Raw genomic sequence first — 22,098 nt, 5'->3', positions numbered from 1 at the left:
TCTGTGGGAGGGGGTAGAGTTCATGTTAGAAGTTCTAACCTTGGACAGATATGTGAGCTGTGGCTCAGTGGTGATCTGGGTTTCTCCATCCTCCCCTTCTCCAAACTGAGTGTTCCCAAGATGAAGGACACTTGCGATTATATTCAACAGATCCTAGCAGGGAGAGAGAAGAGACACATTTAAACCATGACATTCTCACTGTTTTCAGAGTGAAACTCCGGGTGGGTATTTGCAGTGACATACAGTATGTGCACCAGTGGAGGCTGGTGGGAGGAGCTATAAGAGAACGGGCTCATTGTAATAGCTGGGTGTGAACAATTGGAACAGAGTCAAACATGAGGTTTCAATATGTTTGATATCGTTCCATTCATTCCATTATAATGAGCCCGTTCTTCCATAGCTTCCCCCACCAGCCTCCTCTGATGTACACTGAAGTGTTTCTGACCTCCACCTCCTCTTCATGGAAGCCGATGACGATCAGGGCTTTCCTCACTGTTTTCCAGTCATTCTTGTCATTGATGGAGCTCACCCTGGGACAGCAACCCTGAGAGATACAGGACATCACTGTTCAAATCACCACACACACACACACACACACACACACACACACACACACACACACACACACACACACACACACACACACACACACACACACACACACACACACACACACACACACACACACACACACACACACACACACACACACACCTTGACCAGGTAGTGGTATTTCTGAGCGTTTCTCTCCAGGCCCAACTTGCTGAGCTGGTCTTGTTCTCCTCCCTCCAGCAGCTGGTAGAAGATATGGAAGTTCCTCTCTCCGTGGTTCTGGTGCACCACACGAGACTTCTCCAGTAGGTAGTTGAGGATGTGGCCTCCTATTGGTGCCCCCTAGGGGAGGTTAGGGACAGGGACAGTCAAGGTACTGCTGAGGGTGGTCCTACTAGAGCTTCTTAAGCTGCATCCTGTTTTAGATTCATAGTAAGGCATGCTGTATGGTAAAGCCATGAATGTCACATTTATTAGTCATGCACAATCTTTTGATGGAATGGCGTTCTGTAGAGATAGTATGGCATGAGTGTCAGCGATGGTAGACCTATGTGTGGGAAATCCCTCAACCCAGGAGCTAAAGGAAGGGAAAACAGGCTTACCCTGAAGTCAAACTGGACATCCATGTATTTTCCAAAGCGGCTGGAATTGTCGTTTCGCAATGTTTTGGCATTACCAAAGGCCTGCAGAGAGAGAGCCAGGAAAAGAGAGAGAGAGAGAGAGAGAGAGAGGAAGTGAGTGTGGGAAACAACAGAGATAAGATCAAGAGAGAGGAAGAGAGAGAGGAAACATTAACAGTACAGTAATAGCATGTTCACAGCAGCACCTATCTATTGTTATGGCTTTGTCAGAGATTGGTTCAAAATATGCAATGGATCAACATGCTTTCCCTCATCCACTAATAGAGTTACTTCTCTGAAGGAACGTCATTTTGTAGTGGGCCATTCATTTATTTCATTAATGTTACACAAGTCTCAGTACCCCTGCTATAAATGTCCTTCCTCCTCCAGAGCCTATAGAGGTGCTCATAGGAAGAGATCCTGGGAAGGGGATCTTGGGAGGGGGCGGGGTGTGTACCTCAAGAACAGGGTTGGACTGCAGCAGCCGGTCCCGGATCGTGCTCATGTGGTCAGTGACAGGACAGGTAGTGGCGTAGTACTGGAGGATCTTCTTGGAGGCCTCGGTCTTCCCTGCTCCGCTCTCCCCAGAGATCAGGATACACTGGTCCCTCCTCTCAGTCCGCATGGCCCGGTATGTGTTGTCTGACACCGCATAGCTACAGGATAGAGAAAGAGGGGTGGGATACAAACATGATGTCAGCTAGTGATTGGGCTCATACTGGTGTATTCACATACAGTGGATCACCATCTGATAGTAAACATACACTACATCCTGTAAATGTAATGTTCCAGAGCACATTCACATATACACACACTCATTCTGGTCCTGCTGGGTCAGAGAAAGGTTAAGGATCAGGGGTCAGAGGGTGACTTACATGTGGGGTGATATCTCGTAGAAGCTGACCCCTCGGTAGCGCTCCATGTGTGCCTTGGAGTAGATCTCCAGGTCCTTGTATGGGTTCACTGATACCAAGACTGACCCTATGTAGGTCTGACAGGGAGACAAGACCCGCACACTGCAGTCACCAACCCCTCTAATACCCCACAAAAACACTGATATAAAAAAATCTACCAATAGCAAACATTATGTTAAAGCTACAGATGTAGGATCTTCATTTCAGCCGGATTGCTACAGCTGTCACGTCCTGACCATTGAGTGCTCTTATTTTCTATGGTAGAGTAGGTCAGGGCGTGACTGGGGGGTTTATTCTAGTTTAATTGTTCTATGTTGTTTGGGTCTAGTTTCTGTTTCTCTATGTTGGGGTTTTTGGATGATCCCCAATTAGAGGCAGCTGGTCACCGTTTTCTCTAATTTGGGATCATATTTAATCATATTTAGTTGTTTTTCCCACCTTTGTTTTGTGGGAGATTATTTTGAGTTAGTGCATGTAGCACCTCTTCGTCACAGTATGTTGTTTTGTTTATGGTTTATTGTATGTCTTGCATAGTTTCACATTATAATAAGATATGTGGAATGATATTCACGCTGCGCCTTGGTCCGTTCCTACACACAATCATGACAACAGCAGGGAAATGATCATGCAGCAACAGGAAATGTGAATCTTTCTGTGGATTATAATGATTGGACATTTTTTGTAGGGTACAACGCAAATCAAGTCAAACATTATGTTAAAGCTACAGATGTAGGATCTTAATTTCAGCCGGAAAACTATCCTGCGGCAACAGGAAATGTGAATTATTCTGTGGATTATAATTATTGGACATTTTTTGTAGCGTACAAGGCAAATCAAGTTGAAAAAATGTAAGTGGAAAATACAAACTTTAGAAGCCTTTTTAAACCTCGAATCCACTACAAGTTTGCATTCCTGCAGTGCAGGAAAATTCTCAGCAACAAAAGAGTGATCCCATTGAGATCCTACATCTGTATGCAGTCATTTTTATGATAAGATTTCCATATAGCCTATATGATATGATTCTTTACATAGATGAGTTTCTCTCCAAAGCGTCGGCGCAGGTTCTCAATGAAGGCCGCCTCGCTAGTGTAGTTCTCCAACAGCACAAAGTCCTGCACCCCCACCCTGTCCCGGGCTGTCAGAGTACTCTCCATAACTCTATGAACTCTGCCCTCACCTCCCACCTCCTATAGAGAGAGAGAGAAAGGGAGGGGGATAGAAGGGGAAGACATCATTGCCTGCCGCTCTTTCCCAGATACATAGAATCCCAAATAATATAATATAATAATAATAATAAATGCAATTTAGCAGACGCTTTTATCCAAATTGAATCCCACCACCATGCACTTCAACTAGACCTGAACATTTTTTATTTTTTTTTATCCCATTTTCTCCCCAATTTTGTGACATCCAATTGGTAGTTACGAACTTGTCTCATTGCTGCAACCCAACGGGATCAGGAGAGGCGAAGATTGAGATATGCATCCTCCAAAACATGATCCGTCAAGCCGAGCTGCTTCTTAACACACTCTCTTAAAGGTGCAATATGCAGAAATCTCTCCGCCATTTCCTGGTTGCTAAAATTCTAATATTTTGTCTAATTTCAGTGTATGTGACAAAACAAGCATTCAGAGTGTAAAGAATCATTGTACCATCTAAACCGCTGTGAAATATATTTTCAATAACCAAGAATATTGTATTTTCAGCTGTTTGAAGCTGGTGTACAAAACCAAAAGTTAAAGACGCAAAAACGAGACTTAAGCATGGGAAGCATAGAAATAGAGCACATAGAACAGATCTACCACTTCTTAGACTTGCGTTCAATGAGAATGGCATATCTCTAACTCACATTTCTATGTGAATTTTGGCAGATTTGGTGACATATTGCAGCTTTAACCCAGAAGTCAGCCGAACCAATGTGTCGGACCAACCACCGTCCGACTGACGACCGAGTCAGCTTGCAGGCGCCTGGCCTGCCACAAGGAGTTATTAGAGAGAGATGAGCCAAGGAAAGCCCTGCCGGCAAAACCCTCCCCTAACCCGGATGGTGCTGGCCAATTGTGCACCGCCTTTTGGGGCTCCTGGTCACAGATGGCTGAGATCGAATTCCAGGCTGTAGTGGCGCCTCAAGCATTAGACTGCTGCCCACTCAGGAGGCCGACCTGAAATAATTTGATAGGTATAAGCAATATGTTAAAATCCTCACCTTGCCCTTTGATAGGCTAGGAGGAATTCCTCATATCACTTACACCAATCCAAACCTCTTAGATCTACACAAGTGCATGGAGGGTAGGGCAGAGGGTCGAGTTGGGATTGGGCGTATACTGACAACACCACAGCACTGCAAATAAACACCTCCACAAGAGGCTTGTCAGGAACAACCATATCAACCAGAGGAAAGCACACACAGGACGTTCAGACATGCAGAACATAAATCAAACAATGAAGCCATTTCAATAATCCTTAATATAAACAGTGTCTCTAAGATCCTCTATTGTGTGATTGTGAGATAGCGTATTGGGATGTATATACAGTAAATACAGGCTTTAGCGCCAGTCAGGTTCTGACCAATGCTGCTAAAGAAGTGTGTGTACATGTAAACCCTGGTATTCTGACGACAAACAGAGCACAGACAAGAAATAATACCCAGAGAAGTTCACCGACATGTTAATCCGAAAATATCAGAAGAGAAGAGACAAAAAATATACCTACCGTGAATTGGTGTGTGCATTATCCAGTTACGACTACTATTATCCACCAGTACAGAACAGAAATGTCAAGGCTATGTCCTGCATTCCAGCACCGTTCTACTACAACCAATCACCCTCTAGTCTGTTTGATCACTCACTGTATCAGGTGTAATCATTTGAAGTGCGTAAGCAAACCCCCTAACACACACACACACACACACACACACACACACACACACACACACACCAAGACACACTGGGAGAGGAACAATGGGGTCAGGGGCTTTGGGAACACACAGTCCTCTCAGGGGTGTCGTTAGGGGTTGGTTAATGTCACTAACTGGTCGTTATCTCTGAACGCTTAATGGTGGAAAATCCTTGAAACAACACAAGGACAACAGTGGAGTGAAGCCAAGAACTATGAGCATGGGAAAGCCAGGAGACACTTCCACTCTGCACTCCTACCCAGCCCCCCTCTACCTCAGAGTATTGTTCTCGCAGGTGGCCTTCCTGCAGAAAGTAAAACACACAGAGGAATCCCCTCACACACACACACACACACACACACACACACACACACACACACACACACACACACACACACACACACACACACACACACACACACACACACACACACGCGTGCATGCACGTATAGTGATTTTCTCGAAGGTATTTTAGGCTTAGGGTCAGGTCTTCAAGGATCTCCACTGAATGCGTCTTTTGTGTGTTTGGCTGTTTGTGTGTTTCTCTAAAATGCTGCCTCATCCTCTACGGGATCGGTGTCCCCCCACGGGACGGTTAAGCTAACGTAGGCTAATGTGATTAGTATGAGTTTGGAAGTAACAAGAACATTTCTGAGGACATAGAAATATCTGAAATGTGCAGAAAGCTTCCATTTTTGTTAAATCTAACTACATTGTCCAATGTACAGTAGCTATTACAGTGAAAGAATACTATGCTATTGTTTGAGGAGAGTGCACAGCTATGAACTCGAAAATGTATTAATAAAACAATTAGACACATTTGGGCAGTCTTGATAGAACATTTTGAACAGAAATGCAATGGTTCATTGAATCAGTCTAAAACTTTGCACATACACTGCTGCCATCTAGTGGTCAAAGTCTAAATTGTGGCTAACCTGGAACAGTACGTTAAGACCTTTCTCTTGCATTTCAAAGATGATGGGACAAAACAATGATATTTTACCAGATCTAATGTGTTATATTCTCCTACATTAATTTCACATTTCCACAAACTTCAAAGTGTTTCCTTTCAAATGGCATCAAGAATATGCATATCCTTGCTTCCGGTCCTGAGCTACAGGCAGTTAGAGGTGGGTACGTCATTTTAGGCGAAAACTGAAAAAAAGATCCTTAAGAGGTTGGGTTGTAAGTGGACTCTCAAGTAGTGTAGGCCTAGTTACTGTGGCCCCGTGAACAGGGTCCTGTGGCCCTTAGAAGAGATGAGTGTTCTATATAATATGAGAAAAGCACAAGCCTCTGTGTAGAGTATCAATCGGCCCTGTGGGTAATGAAGTTTGGTGGACCTGTGAGGATGTACAGTTGAAGTCGGAAGTTTACATACACTTAGGTTGGAGTCATTAAAACTCGTTTTTCAACCACTCCACAATTTCTTGTTAACAAACTATAGTTTTGGCAAAACGGTTAGGACATCTACTTTGTGCATGACACAAGTAATTTTTCCAACAATTGTTTACAGACAGATTATTTCACTTATAATTCACTGTATCACAATTCCAGTGGGTCAGAAGTTTACATACACTAAGTTGACTGTGCCTTTAAACAGCTTGGAAAATTCCCGAAAATGACGTCATGGCTTTAGAAGCTTCTGATAGGCTAATTGACATCATTTGAGTCAATTGGAGGTGTACCTGTGGATGTATTTCAAGGTCTACCTTCAAACTCAGTGCCTCTTTGCTTGACATAATGGGAAAATCAAAAGAAATCAGCCAAGACCTCAGAAAAAAATTGGAGACCTCCACAAATCTGGTTCATCCTTTGGAGCAATTTCCAAACACCTGAAGGTACCACGTTCATCTGTACAAACAATAGTACGCAAATATAAACACCATGGGACCACACAGCCGTCATACCGCTCAGGAAGGAGATGCGTTCTGTCTCCTAGAGATGAACGTACTTTGGTGCAAAAAGTGCAAATCATTCCCAGAACAACAGCAAAGGACCTTGTAAAGATGCTGGAGGAAACAAGTACAAAATATCTATATCCACAGTAAAACGAGTCCTATATCAACATAACCTGAAAGGCCGCTCAGCAAGGAAGAAGCCACTGCTCCAAAACCACCATAAAAAGCCAGACTACGGTTTGCAACTGCACATGGGGACAAAGATCGTACTTTTTGGAGAAATGTCCTCTGGTTTGATGAAACAAAAATAGAACTGTTTGGCCATAATGACCATCGTTATGTTTGGAGGAAAAAGGGGGAGGCTTGCAAGCCGAAGAACACCATCCCAACCATGAAGCACGGGGGTGGCAGCATCATATTGTGGGGGTGCTTTGCTGCAGGAGGGACTGGTGCACTTCACAAAATAGATGGCCACATGAGGAACGAAAATTATGTGGATATATTGAAGCAATATCTCAAGACATCAGTCAGGAAGTTAAAGCTTGGTCGCAAATGGGTCTTCCAAAGGACAATGATCCCAAGCATACTTCCAAAGTTGTGGCAAAATGGCTTAAGGACAACAAAGTCAAGGTATTGGAGTGGCCATCACAAAGCCCTGACCTCAATCCTTTAGAATATTTGTGGGCAGAATTGAAAAAGCGTGTGCGAGCAAGGAGGCCTACAAAACCTGACTCTTTTACACCAGCTCTGTCAGGAGGAAATGGGCCAAAATTCACCCAACTTATTGTGGGAAGCTTGTGGAAGGGTACCCAAAACGTTTGACCCAAGTTAAACAATTTGAAGGCAATGCTACCAAATACTAATTGAGTGTATGTAAACTTCTGACCCACTGGGAATGTGATGAAAGAAATAAAAGCGTAAATAAATCATTCTCCCCACTATTATTCTGACATTTCACATTCTTAAAATAAAGTGGTGATCCTAACTGACCTAACACAGGGAATTTTTACTAGGATTAAAAGTCAGGAATTGTGAAAAACTGAGTTTAAATGTATTTGGCTAAGGTGTATGTAAACGTCTGACTTCAACAGTAGGTGTTGTAGTCGTTGGTTTTGTAGTTTTGTGCGTCGCAATCTTATGGAGCAGTGAGGGCTGTGAGTGGAGTAGTCTTGAAAAACAGTGAGGATTGTGGAAGTTGTAGTCCAATAGAGCGATGAGGGCTGTTGTTGCTGCAATACTGTACTATGTAGGGTGCGTTCGTATAACTGATGAATTTACGAACGCTCAACACCCATTGAATATGGCCGGTATCATTAAACGTTGGCAAAAAAGCGTAATTGAATTGTTGCCAGCAGCACAGTTACAGTCACAAACCCTCTGGATAACATGAAAACAGCCTAACCAGCTCTGCTAGGGCAAATAAAATGGTCAGAGTGAGTTGTTCTGTCATTTATGTCTGGAAGTAGCTAGCCAGTTAGCTAACTTTAGCCAGTTGACTTGGGTGCTTGACTGCCGCTGTGAGGTCAGAATGCTCGGATCAACCCTACTCCTCGGCCAGAGCTTCCAGTGTGCGCTCTGAACACTCAGAGAGCGAAACACTCTGAATTTACGAACGGACAATCTGACAACGCTCTGAATTTACGAACGCCCAGAGCACACCAGCGAGAATTTACAAACGCACCCGTAGTAGTGAGGGATGTGAGTGTTTTAGTCTTATGGAGTAGAGAGTCTTGTGGGTGTTGTAGTCCTATTTTGATTTGATTTATTAGGATCCAACGGCGACAGCTAGTCTTACTGGGGTCCAACACATAATGAAAAATACATTACAGACAGAATACTTCATAAATAATTAACATACATTTAAAAACATTAGCATGTAGTGTGTGTGTGTGTGTGTGTGTGTGTGTGTGTGTGTGTGTGTGTGTGTGTGTGTGTGTGTGTGTGTGTGTGTGTGTGTGTGTGCATCTATCAGTTACACATACTGTACATGTCAGTACATACACACAACAAGTAGGTGAGGGTTGAGGGTTATGTAGTCCTATGGAGCCAAGAGGGTTGTGGTGCATCTATGAGAGGCAGCAGGGAGGCTTCAGCGGGACTTGGCTCTGGGCCCCTTAAGTCAGCAGCGCTGGGCTGATTCCCCTCAGTCTCTTCCTTATAAGGTGCCCCTCTGCTCCGTCCCCAGACATACCTACTATGGGTGGACACACACCAGCTCCACAGCTGTCTCTCCAGCATGGATGTGCTAGCACTGGACAGAGTGGAAAATTACCAGCCACCAGCTACAGTATATCCCAGGAGAGCCTAGTGCCAGTCCCAGGCAATGGCATGACTCATAGGAATGGTGGGAGAACTATAGTCCAAATGTTTGTTTTACAATCCTTGTGGGGACCAAAAAATTGATTCCTATTCAAAATCCTATTTTCCCTAACCCTAAACCTAACTCTTCTTGAACTGCACTGTTGGTTATTAAGGGCTTGTAAGTAAGCATTTCACGGTGAAGTCTACACTTGTTGTATTCGGCGCATGTGACAAATAAAGTTTGATTTGATCTCTAGCATTAACCCTTAAGCCTATTTAATTGTTTTCTTTAAAAAGGCAAGTCAGTTAAGATCCAATTTTTTCATTTACAATGACGGCCTACACCGGCCAAACCCGGATGACACTGGGCCAATTGTGCGCCGCCCTATGGGACTCCCAATCACGTCCGGTTGTGATACAGCCTGGACTCAAACCAGGGTGTCTGTAGTGACGCCTCTAGCACTTAGATGCAGTGCATTAGACCGCTGCGCCACTCGGGAACCCCAACCTAACCCTTATTCTAAACCTAACCCTAAAATAGCCTTTTTCCTTGTGGGGACTGATGAAATGTCCCCACTTTTTTTGCTTGTGGGGACTGATGAAATGTCCCCCCCCCCCCCCCCCCCACACACACACACACGACATGTTATGAGCAGCATGTAGAGAAGGAATAAGGTTCTTACCCTGCCTCGGTACCTCATTCTGTCCTAGCTTAGTGTTGTTGATCTCCCTCTCTGGTCCTCTCTGGCGTCAGTGGTCCTCCCTCCACATCAGGAAGACTCCCTAGTTGTTCTAGTGGCTCATCTACCTCCCTCTGTCCATGTGCAATAGATCCAGGTTACAGTTACTCTCTCCTTCACACACACTACATGCTGTCTCTGTTTCTGTCAGTCTGTTTCTCTCTTCCAAACACACATACACACCCTCACACCATGCTCTCCCGCTGTTCTCTCTGTCCGTTGTGCCACCCTCTGAAGACAAAGCACACAGCGTCAAGCCTAAATAAATACCAGCAGTTCAACTTGTTTACAACTTCAGCCCTGTAGTCTCATTGACAGGTCAAGTAAACATCCTCTCCTCCATTCGTCCGCAAGTCCTTAAATCACCACTGTGAAACACAGGCTGTAACTCCGCTAACACGTCACACACTTGGACCAGAGCACCTTCCAAAAAAAGAGAGAAAAAAAGACAGAGGGAAAGTATGCTGGCTGAGCCGGGCCAAAGAAAAGAGAGTTCAAAAGGTTTGGAAAAATCTGCTAACAGCCCATGGACGTTAAGAAACATGGAACCGTTCTGAAACTCTAGAAAAAATGATAAACAAAAATCACATGACGTGGCCCGAGTGCATTTTTTCTATCCCTCCCTCCTTCCTCTTCTCTTCTCTTCTCTTCTCTTCTCTTACAAGCTGAGACAGATTCATAGACGATAATAGCAATAGAACTGTCACACCAACAAGATGAATTTCATACCTAACCCTCTCATTGGCTCTCTTCCCGTCCATGGAAAAAAAACTGTGCAAACACAAGATGTATCACTCTCTTACAACAATACCAGAGCAGAAATGTCTCATTACAGGCTTATGTAACTACTCTGCCACTATCTATATATATGAAATATGTTTGTAGGGTACTGGTATATATTCACACATTTGTTCACACGTTTTGTGAGTGTGTTAGTGATATATCCACTAACCCCCTATGTACAGTATACACATAGTGGAGCAGCAGTGCACTTATTTGACAGTCTCTTTCACTCTACAGTGACCTCACCCCCTGACTTCAGTTTGAGGATGGTTAGTACTATTCTGGATCCTTGGGACGTCCTTAACCTAAACCCTAACCCCTACCCTTAATCATAACCCTTACTTAACCATAACCTTAACTATTTTAAATGTCAACTTCAATTGGGTGATGTCAGATCCCGGATAGCAGGGACCATTTGAGGACAGTGCCCCCCTACTGCTGCCTCCATATCTGTTATGATTTTCACTTACTAATACTATCATTTAAAAACCCAACACTAGAGCCCAACCAATATGTTTTTTTGGATCTGATACTGATTCCGAGTTTTTGGCGAGCAAAACTTATACCGATATATCTTCTGATAACAAAGTGTCATTTTCCCACACTGTTCTCATAAATTGTAGTGATGGGGGAAAAACTTGTCAGTATTTTTCATTCATAGCTTGTTCTCCATCTTTTACATTTATATTTTAGTCATTAGTCATTAAGCAGAAACTCTTATCCAGAGCGACTTACAGTTAGTGCATTAATTTTAAGATCACAGTCATAGTAAGTACATTTTTCCTCAATAAAGTAGCTATCAGAGCTAGCTAGTAAGAGGGAAAATAATCAAGTGTGAGTGTTAATCTACAAAAGGCTTTATTTCTATTGATGCTGCAAATGGACAAGAGATAGCCATGAGAAAACTAGTTTCGATTAATCATGGGAATATAACTGCTGAAAATAAATTGGCTCCCTGTTTAAAAAGAAGATGGAGAACAAGCTATGAAGGAGAAATACTGGTGTTTTGGGGCAGCAAACTAGCACCAAAATAATATTGCGATATTTTCAAAACGATATGATACAATATGATACATCGTCAAACATAATATCCCGATATGTAACTGTATCGATTTTTCCCCCATCACAATACATATACTGTAGAATCATGAGAATCGCAATACATACCGCTTCGGCACCTAAGTATCACAATAATATCGTATCGTGAGGTCCCTGGCAATTCCCAGCCCTAATAAATTGCCATCCAAAAGAGCTATTGTCCAAGAAATATGCTTCAAATGATGATTCCTTACATTGTGATAATGACATCATTAGAAAAGTGTTTGGATAAGCATGTGATTACCTTTTTCATCCTATTTATTGAATATTGGTTATCGGTGGAATTATTGTCCGATACGATATATCGGTAAAAGACCTATATCAGCAGTGAACGGATATAGGCTAATCGGTCGGGCTCTACCCAACACCCCCCAACCTCCCTCTCTCTCTACCCAACACCCCCCAACCTCCCTCTCTCTCTACCCAACACCCCCCAACCTCCCTCTCTCTGTACCCAACACCCCCAACCTCCCTCTCTCTCTACCCAACACCCCCCATCTTCCCTCTCTCTCTACCCAACACACCCCAACTGCCCTCTCTCTCTACCCAACACCCCCAACTTCCCTCTCTCTCTACCCAACACCCCCCAACTTCCCTCTCTCTCTACCCAACACCCCCCAACTGCCCTCTCTCTACCCAACACCCCTCAACTGCCCTCTCTCTCTACCCAACACCCCCCAACTTCCCTCTCTCTCTACCCAACACCCCCCAACTGCCCTCTCTCTCTACCCAACACCCCCAACCTCCCTCTCTCTCTACCCAACACCCCCCAACTTCCCTCTCTCTCTACCCAACACCCCCCAACTGCCCTCTCTCTCTACCCAACACCCCCCAACTGCCCTCTCTCTCTACCCAACACCCCCCAACCTCCCTCTCTCTCTACCCAACACCCCCCATTCTCCCTCTCTCTCTACCCAACACCCCCCAACTTCCCTCTCTCCCTACCCAACACCCCTCAACCTCCCTCTCTCTCTTGCCAACATCATCAGATATCCAGCCTTGTGGAATTTGAATAATGTATTCCAGATGGAGCCTCTCTCTCTCTCTCTCTCTGTTCCCCTCTGAACAGGGTCACTTAAGGGTGGTGTGCAGAACTGTGAGAGATATCTCTCCACCCCATCCTAAGGGACCCACAGTGCATGATATCTCTCCACCCCTTTTTCACCCAATAACAATCAAGAACGATGCTTTTAAACACTTTTTAAAATAACAGAATAGTGCCTAAATAACTTTATGATCTTTATGTTCAGTCCTTCTCCTAGTAGCATAGTCCGCCAACCGCCTGACTGTAACTTGTGAAATGACAGATAATTACATGACCAACTCAAAAACAGCAACATTGTGCATGATACTGTAGCTCTATATCCAACAAATACACATGTTGATAAAAGCTACATGAAACAGCATTGATAGGCTTTAGGCCTATAGTCTGTTACACTACAACAGCAGGACATGCTCTTTCCCCTCATTGTGTTTTTATTGCCGTTTTCCATCACTGGCATGCTGAACCATGGAGGAATGATAATGATCATTTGGGGCGGGGAAGACTGAGCAAGACCAGAGGGGATTATCCCACTGGATGTCATTCTCTCTCTCTCTCTCACACACACACACACACACACACACACACACACACACACACACACACACACACACACACACACATTACTATGTACGTACATACGCAGGTATTCACTCACACACATGCACACATTTTATACATAAAATATTAATAGGAAGACCAGACGGACATCAGTGCTACATCAGTTACACAAACACAAGTACACACACACAATGGATGTGTGGTGAGAGCGTAAAAGAGGTAGACTAATGAGTATCAGGTATAATCCCTGGCACAGAGCAGTAAGCTCATCTTTATCTCTACATGCCAACTCTTACTAGACATCTTTCCCTTTCTCTCAGCCTTTATTCTGCCACTCCTACTCGCCTTCACCCAGTTTGTTAATGTATTATACAGCACTGACGCTTAAACAGTGTTCTGTGAGAGAAGTGGTTTGTCCAGAAAAAAGGTTATAGGTGCATTAGAAAGGAGGTCATTGTGAGGTTGTGTAAACAGCAAAAATGATAATTTTGCTACTATGTCTGTGGCTCTGTCTAGTCTATGAGTCTACAGTATCACACACCTTCTACTGCTCGCTGTCCATCTGTGTTGGATTCCCACAGCCCCCATCTGCTCCCTCTCCCTTTAATCCCACTCCTTACCTCCACTCAGCCTAAGGCACCATCTCCCTGACAAAACAATAGAGCTGTTCCTCTGAAGCCCCACCCACTCCCTACAAAAGCCTATTTCCTGGAGTGTCATTCACTCCCCCTGTCCGTGGGATTGTCCTCCAGAGACACTCAGTGCAACACTTGCTATGTGTGCTTCCATCTGACTTATGTAGAGATTTAGCTTAAACCACACAAACTCATATGGAGGTGAGTGACTACAGGCATTGTCAGGTTGAGGTTTCAGGAAACTACCATGGTTTGCCTTAAAATAGGAAGTGGCAGAGAGGAGAGGAGGAAGTGAGCTCAGATCCGGCACCGGTGCATAGATAGAAACTCCCGAGTGGCGCAGCGGTCTAAGGCACTGCATCTCAGTGCTAGAGGCGTCACTACAGACCCTGATTCGATCCCGGGCTGTATCACAACCGTCTGTGATCGGTTGTGCCCCATAGGGTGGGGCACAATTGGCCCAGCATCGTCCGGGTTAGGGGAGGGTTTGGCTGGGGTATGCCGTCTTAACTGACTTGCCTAGTTAAATAAAGGTTAAATAAATAAAAAAGACACTGTGCGGTATGTCTAAAAATAGGACATGGCTCATGCAAACACAAGCAACAAGCAAAACAACAACAACAGATGCACTGTAGGCCTACAGTAAACAAGCAACTGAGTGACTCTATGCACATGTGTATATTTGAACGGCAGTTTAATAACTTTAGTTTAAGCAACAAAGTGCATGGTCAAATTTAATAAGCTATTAAGAAACTGGATCATTCTGCAGGGAGCTTGATCTTGGCAATACAGTTGCATGTTTGGACATTCCGCAGCTGACAGAAATACGTCAGATAATGTTCCCTCATGCACCACACAAAGAAAAAACATCATATCACCTTCCAGTGAGGAGGGAGGCTCATTCCGAGGTCAAGCTGGTCTAACAGAGGAGGCAAACACAGTCCACACCCAGCTGGTTACACACAGAGATCACAGACCACCACATACCTCCTCCATGTCGTTAAGGCTTGAAGGGACATTGGAATGAAATGTTTAAATGTTAGCTCATAACAAGTTATAAGTGGTTAATAGGAGAAAGGGGTTACGGCAAGTTATAAGTAGTTAATAGGAAGGGGTGGGGAGAGTTACAAAGTCATCACATACTTTCAATGTTGTGTGTAAACAATTGACCATCTGCTGAAGACAGAGGACAGAACTAAAGTTTACAGCAGAGACAACAGTTTAGAATCAAGTCTACATAAGGCTATCTAACAATGATGGTAGCAATATTCTGCTCCATTGCATAACTCTTGTTCCTCACCTGTCAAAACTATAACCTAGGCATGATTACAAAACGTAACACACTGTGAAATTGTCTATAAATTCAATATTTGCTTGAAATAACCCAACATTTTTGGGCCAGCAGGAGAATATAGCAGTTTGGTTAGATACATTTTTATTCTTGCAAATAAATACAATGTTGTATTCAATACATAAGACAAAAGTGCTTAACCTATTGGCTAAATTATACAAGTTGCAAAGTAAAAACAAGAGCGAAAGTGTGTTAGTTTTACAATGTTTAATTAGTAGGTTGTTTCAATACATTTTGAGTGTGATTTTAATGATAAGAATTTTGCCTACAAATAATTAATAATACAGTGCCTTCAGAAAATATTCACACCCCTGGACATTTTCCACATTTTGTTGCGTTGCAGCCTGAAAATAAAATGTAGATTTTTGGTCACTGGTCTACACACAATACCCCATAATGTCAAAGTTTAACTATGTTTTTCACATTTTATAGAAATGTATAAAACGTGAAAAGCTGTAATGTCTTGAGTCAATAAGTATTCAACCCCTTTGTTATGGCAAGCCTAAATAAGTTCAGGAGTAATTGTGTTCTTAAGTCACATAATAAGTTGCATGGTCTCACTGTGTCCAGTAATAGTGTGTAGCATGATTTTTGAATGACTACCTCATCTCTGTACCCCACACAGACAATTATCTGTAAGGTCCCTCAGTCGAGCATTGAATTTCAAACACAGATTCAACCACAAAGACCTGGAAGGTTTTCCAATGCCTTGCAAAGAAGGAAACCGATTGGTAGATGGTTAAAAATAATCCCTTTTAGCATGGTAAAGTTATTAATTACACTTTGGATGGTGTAACAATACACCCAGTCACTACAAAGATACAGGCGTCCTTCCTTATTCAGTTGTCGGAGAGGAAGGAAACTGCTCAGGGATTTCACCATGAGACCAATGGTGACTTTAAAACAGTTACAGAGTTTAATGGCTGTGATAGGAGAAAACTGACAATGGATCAACAACATTGGAGTTACTCCACAACATTAACCTAATTGACTGAATGAAAAGAAGGAAGCCTGTACAGAATAAAAATATTCCAAAACATGCATCCTGTTTGCAACAAGGCACTAAAGTATTCATGTAAAACATGTGGCAAAGCAATACACTTTTTTTCCTTTATAAAATGTCTGGGGCAAATCCAATACAACACATTACTGAGTACCACTCTCCATATTTTCAAGCATAGTCGTGGCTGCATCATGTTATAGGTATGCTTGTAATTGTTAAGGACTGGGGAGTTTTTCAGGATAAAAAATTAACGGAATGGAGCTAAGCACAGGCAAAATCCTAGAGGAAAACCTGGTTCAGTCTGCTTTCCACCAGACACTGGAAGATGAATTCCCATTTCAGCAGGACAGTAACCTAAAACACAAGGCAGAATCTACACTGGAGTTGCTTACCAAGAAGATAGTGAATGTTCCGGACTTAAATCTACTTGAAAATCTATGGCAAGACCTGAAATGACCAAAAAACTATTTGACAGAGTTTGAATAATTTTGAAATGTTGCACAATCCAGGTGGAAAGAGACTTACTCAGAAAGACTCACAGCTGTTATCTCTGCCAAATGTTTTTCTAGAAATTATTGACACAGGTGTAAATGTATTTTTCAATAAATTTGCAAACATTTCTGAAAACATGTTTTTACTTTGTGATTATGGGGTATTGTGTGTTGATGGGTGAGAAAATTATATTTATTCCTTTTTGAATTCAGGCTGTAACACAAAACGTACAATAAGGGATATGAATACTTTCTGAAGACACTGTAAATGTTCCACAATGTAACAATTCTGAAGCCTATGCAATACAAGCTTGGACCGATAAAGGGTAATTGTGTTGACCATTATTATAAAGCTATCAAACGTTGCACTCAGCTAGCTATAAAACACCATAGCCAGCTAGACCTGATAGTCCAGAGGGCAGGTGAAATAATTGTTCCATTTTATGATACAAGTATCAAACCTGGTACACTAATACTAAATACCTTAAGGAACATTTTAAAGATTGGAGGCAGCCTGGGAAGACTGTCAGTTAATCAGGGTGGCCATTTTTATAAAATGGCTGCCATTCAAATTTCCTGTTAGTTATCTACCCACTAAATAAACCCCACAGATAATATGGACAATAATTCAGAGGTCATCACAGCTACGTGAAAATGTTTTGGAATTTGTGATAGAGCCATCCAATTCACACAGCAATGGCATGTCTAAATAAGTATTTTTGGCTATAGTGCGATTGCAGATTTTGTCCATTACCCTCCTGGCAGTGATTTCCAATATGGCCATTGGAAAATAGGCTAAGAGACCCAAGATAGATAATTGGTTGGATAGATGTCACTAGGGGCTCCGGTCAGAGAGCAATCAGAGAACAGACACGGTGCCAAAGTTCACATATTTACTAAGGACTTGTGGTTGGACATGGTAAAGTTGGATTTGTGTGTGGTTCTGCAACAAAGAAGATACATTATAATCAGGTTGCATAACGGAAATGGTAAAGGTGATAAGGATGATACATCTCAAGTAATGAAAATAAGGAAATTACATGACATCTTAATGTTATGACAACTAAACTATAAATGGAAAATAGGAAATAAATGTACTCTTAACTGTGATGCACACAACTGGATATAAACTGAGGAATGGCTTGGCAAGATTTAAATACAAACTAAAGGTTATCAGAGCAGTCTTGATAATTAGTAACAAATGTGTGGCATTGAGAGAGTCAACAGGTGAAATTAACTTGGTTGATAAAGTTCATATCAGTAGTATGCTGCTCCACTCTTGAGGGCTCCACTCTACAGCCCAATGATAGCTTAAAATGTTTGAGGGGGTCTGGAAAATTGCCTAAAGATGCCATACCCTTCACATTTTTTGTAGAAAAGTGGTGAAAATATGTGCCAATTTACTGTTTATTGTCAATGTTTAGAAACGTGACAGGAAACCTGCCCTGTACATGTCACTTTAGGTGAAATACAATACCAGGAGGTAGCAGGTAACAGGTAAACAGGTAACCCATTATTAAACAGGTAACCTCATCAGTAAAAATGTTGTCCAGACTAAAGCATGTCGTCAAACAAAAAACAGTTGCTTAGCAACCGGATACCATCATCAAAGATTTTTATAACTAAACCAAGATAGACCACAACCTGCCATTTCAAATGGGAACAAATGAGCCATAGTGGGCAGAACAAGCAAGGAGGTGGGAAGAGCCAAGCACAAGCTAGCGAGATCCTATTGGCGCATTCTAGCATTCATTTGCATATTTCTGTTAGGGAACGCCTACTCTGTAAAGTGCGGTGTGCAATAGCTCAATTCGCCTTTGTACGCCTTCTAAACAACACTTTTTTTTTTTACTTTGGCAAATGGTAGTTTACAAAAAAGTATACAAAAAAACTTAGTCCACTCTGTTCATAACAGATTATAGTTTTGGGAACAGAAAACTGAATTAAGATCAAATGTTTAATCGATGAGTAAATTCGCAGCATGTGGACCAAAATCCATTTTGTTCCATCGTCTCCCACTGCCGGCCACTGGGCGTCCTCTCACTACCATATTTGGTAGTGAGTGGAAATGTCAACCGGATGCTTCACATTTATACATCCGGTGGAATATCTGTCTCATTGTTCTATCTGGGCCATGTTCTGAGGAGAAAAAAATTGATAGTTCAAATATTTGCATAATCGTTGTGATTGGAGGATATCTGTGAAGGTGATCAAATCAGGATCAAATCTTCTGTTCTTCTAGAGCTTATTAATGATAGAATGTTCATATTTGAAGATGACAGAAAGGCCCATCCCTTTGGCACATGGAGTACAGGGAGTGGACTAACTAAAGAGACTTGTACCCAGGCTAGTATTATTGTACCAAGTTTGATACTTGTATCATAAAGTGGAATTTATCGGTATCTATCGGGTTTTTATCCGCTGGATTATGACGAGGTCCTCCTTGGAGTAGCCTGTTGCCTTCACTATAAATGTAATATTTCATCTAATTGAAGAAATGCTGGAATTAAATCTTACCTTGAAGTTGTATCTTTAGTTAATGTTCCCGTTATTTATGAAAAGCATTCACGAGCTCCGTAATCCTCTCAAACTAGCTACCGCATTAGAAAAGTGGCAGACGAACTGTAACCATGGTGTCCTGTCCTCTCGTTCCAATGCTTCTATTGCCTCCCCGTGCGCAAATAGTTTTGGAAGTACGTCATCAATTATCAAATATATAATTTTGGTGTGGTGTGTGCAGCACTGAAGGAATTTAAAATCTATATATTGCATATATTCGACCTGTCTTCAAACTAAATTGTTACTTCCATTGTAGTAGCACTGGCCCCATGCATATAGACTTGTAAAAACTTATTTACAAATAGGCCTACAAGTACACAACAGTAGGCTACACCAGGGGGCAGCAATAGCCTATATAATATAATCACAATAAGAGAAAACCCCAAGATGCGTACATTGTAGAGAGAGATAGGCTTACATTGCAGAAAATAATAACTTAATGACAAAGCATTTTTATTTGGATAGGAAATATTATTTTTAGGCAATGTTAAAATGTAGGCCTATTGTTTCACTTTCAGATATAACTCTGGTATGAGTGGTTTGCTGTGTGTTGGATTCAATGTATTGGACTATAGAGAAAGGTTGTTAAGGTAATTGTATCATTTTGACGAAATCATCAGTTGAAGTATTCATGTCAAATGTGTGTGTGTGCAGGATGGGTGACTTTTATAGTTTCCTATGAGGCATGAAAGTTCCGGGGGACTCTAAGAAAGATGGAGAAGGTGCAAAAGTGTAGGTTAAATCAAGATAGTGTCGTTTACCTGTAATCAAGCTATTGTGAGCAGCAGTGCTGATCCTTATCACATGAAGAGTTCAGGAAGAGTTATTTTCTTTCCTGCATTAGATTGATGATAGTGTGCTTCCACACATGAGGGATGAGCAGCTGCGCACCTACCTACCATCCTATGAGGATGGCCTTGCCATTCTCACATACTGCAGGCAGAAGACAAAATGCCCTTTGAAATGAAAAGCAAAACTGTTTGACAGAGCCATCAGTCAAACAGAGCTATCAATCAACAGATCAGTCAACAGATCAATCAACAGATCAATCGCCACAGGAAGAGGGCTCATGTGGGGAGACAAAATCAAGAAATGCTCTGCAGAACAACAGAAAAATGTAAGTGGGGTGGATTATGTATCAGAGGAAGAAGAAAACTTTTGTGCAAGTCATTGCCAGGTGAGGTGGGGGGACCCGCAAATGTGATGTCCCCAAGGACTGTAGAAAAAAATAACTAAAAGAAATGGCAGAGAATTTATATTTTCCAAATGGAGAACATTATCACGGAAAAATGTAAGACTTCGATGTGGATCTGACTGATACAAAGAGCATTCAAATGTACAAAAAATATCAAATCACAAAGGGTAATATAATGAGGTTCTACCTGACAACAAAAGTATGTGAAGTGCCAAATTAAACTAATGAAAGAGAAGAAGCAAATGTTGCTGCTGATGACAATGAAACACCCTACCACCAATGCAGCAAAGAGTAGAAACCTAGTTGTCCATTGAGAACAAAGTACTTAAGGAACTGATCCACCATTTCTGTGATGACACCACTTGAAGCTGATGTTCAGATCAAACTCAGTCTTCCTGATGGAAAGTACGAACAGGCCACTGATGAGGGCGGAGTTCTGAGGGACTGTTTATCTGAGTTCTGGGAGTTTTACAACCAGTGTACCATGGGTAGTACATTCAAGGTGCCATTTCATCGATACGACTTTGGGGAAAAGGAGTGGCAAAGTGTAGGCCGCATTATTGCAGTAGGATGGAAAAAGGAGCAACACCTACTTTTGAAAATGGCTCCAGCAATATTGGAACAAACAGCTTTTGGATAACTTCTTGAAGTACATAACCGAAAAGGAGCACTTGACCTTAGAGGCCTGTCGGTCGGATTTCAGCAGTGTAGATCCAGAGGCGTTGACAGAAATCCTGGATATTCACAGCTGTCAAAAGAAGGCAAAAGCAGACAACCTGGAAGAGGAGTTGTTGCACAAAACTCTGATTCAAGAGCCAGCATACATCATACAGCAGTTGGCTACTACACTCTATCCACTGAAACAGGAGATGACAGGGATCTTTGGTGCTTAGGAAGACCTACAGCCAACGGGAAGATAAGTGCAGAATTCCATGGTTTTCCCAACTACCATGACACACAGGAAAGGGCATCCAACGATATACAGTTCATTCAGATTATGGATTAAATAAAACATTTTCCTCAATGTACACCCAATACCCCATAATGACAAAGCGGAAACAATTTTTGAAATGTTTGTGAATTTATTAAAATTAAAAAACATAAATACCTTTTTTACATTGGTATTCAGGCCCTTTGCTATGAGACTCAAAATTGAGCTCAGGTGCATCCTGTTTCCGTTGATCATCCTTGAGATGTTTCTGGTAAATTCAATTGATTGGACATGATTTGGAAAGTCATAGACCTGTCTATATAAGGTACCACAGTTGACAGTGCATGTCAGAGCAAAAACAAAGAAAGTAGGTTGAAGGAATTGTCCGTAGAGCTCAGAGACATGATTATGTCGAGGCACAGATCTGGGGAAGGGTACCAAAAAAATTTTTTAAATGGAAGAAGTTTGGAACCATCAAGATCCTTCCTAGAGCTGTTCGCTTGGCCAAACTGAGCAATCAGGGGA

General features: G+C 42.2%; 1 protein-coding gene across 6 annotated transcripts in view; it reads right to left on the bottom strand.

Annotated features, from left to right (window-relative positions):
* LOC106603370 (unconventional myosin-Ic) overlaps positions 1-19,595 on the bottom strand; it is a 28,909-nt gene extending 9,314 nt beyond the window's left edge. Inside the window, exons 1-9 of one of the 6 annotated variants that reach the window (XM_045717054.1) lie at positions 19,406-19,595; positions 14,922-14,962; positions 3,115-3,273; positions 2,048-2,163; positions 1,630-1,828; positions 1,155-1,235; positions 715-894; positions 446-544; positions 40-153 (exon numbers count right to left, since the gene is read on the bottom strand). In XM_045717054.1, coding sequence (XP_045573010.1) covers positions 40-153; positions 446-544; positions 715-894; positions 1,155-1,235; positions 1,630-1,828; positions 2,048-2,163; positions 3,115-3,273; positions 14,922-14,945 — 972 coding nt within the window. In that variant the 5' untranslated portion in view covers positions 14,946-14,962; positions 19,406-19,595. Of the gene's footprint in view, positions 1-39; positions 154-445; positions 545-714; positions 895-1,154; positions 1,236-1,629; positions 1,829-2,047; positions 2,164-3,114; positions 3,274-4,798; positions 5,024-9,867; positions 10,539-14,921; positions 15,050-19,405 lie in introns of those variants that run through there. The other 5 variants (XM_045717055.1, XM_045717057.1, XM_045717056.1 and 2 more) reach the window with 5 other exon arrangements.
* Between the last annotated feature and the right edge of the window lie 2,503 nt (positions 19,596-22,098).

Source organism: Salmo salar, chromosome ssa04, assembly GCF_905237065.1.
Source record: "Salmo salar chromosome ssa04, Ssal_v3.1, whole genome shotgun sequence".
NCBI lineage: Eukaryota > Metazoa > Chordata > Actinopteri > Salmoniformes > Salmonidae > Salmo > Salmo salar.
The sequence above is the reverse complement of the archived record's forward strand: the minus strand, read 5'-3'. Positions and strand labels throughout refer to the sequence as shown.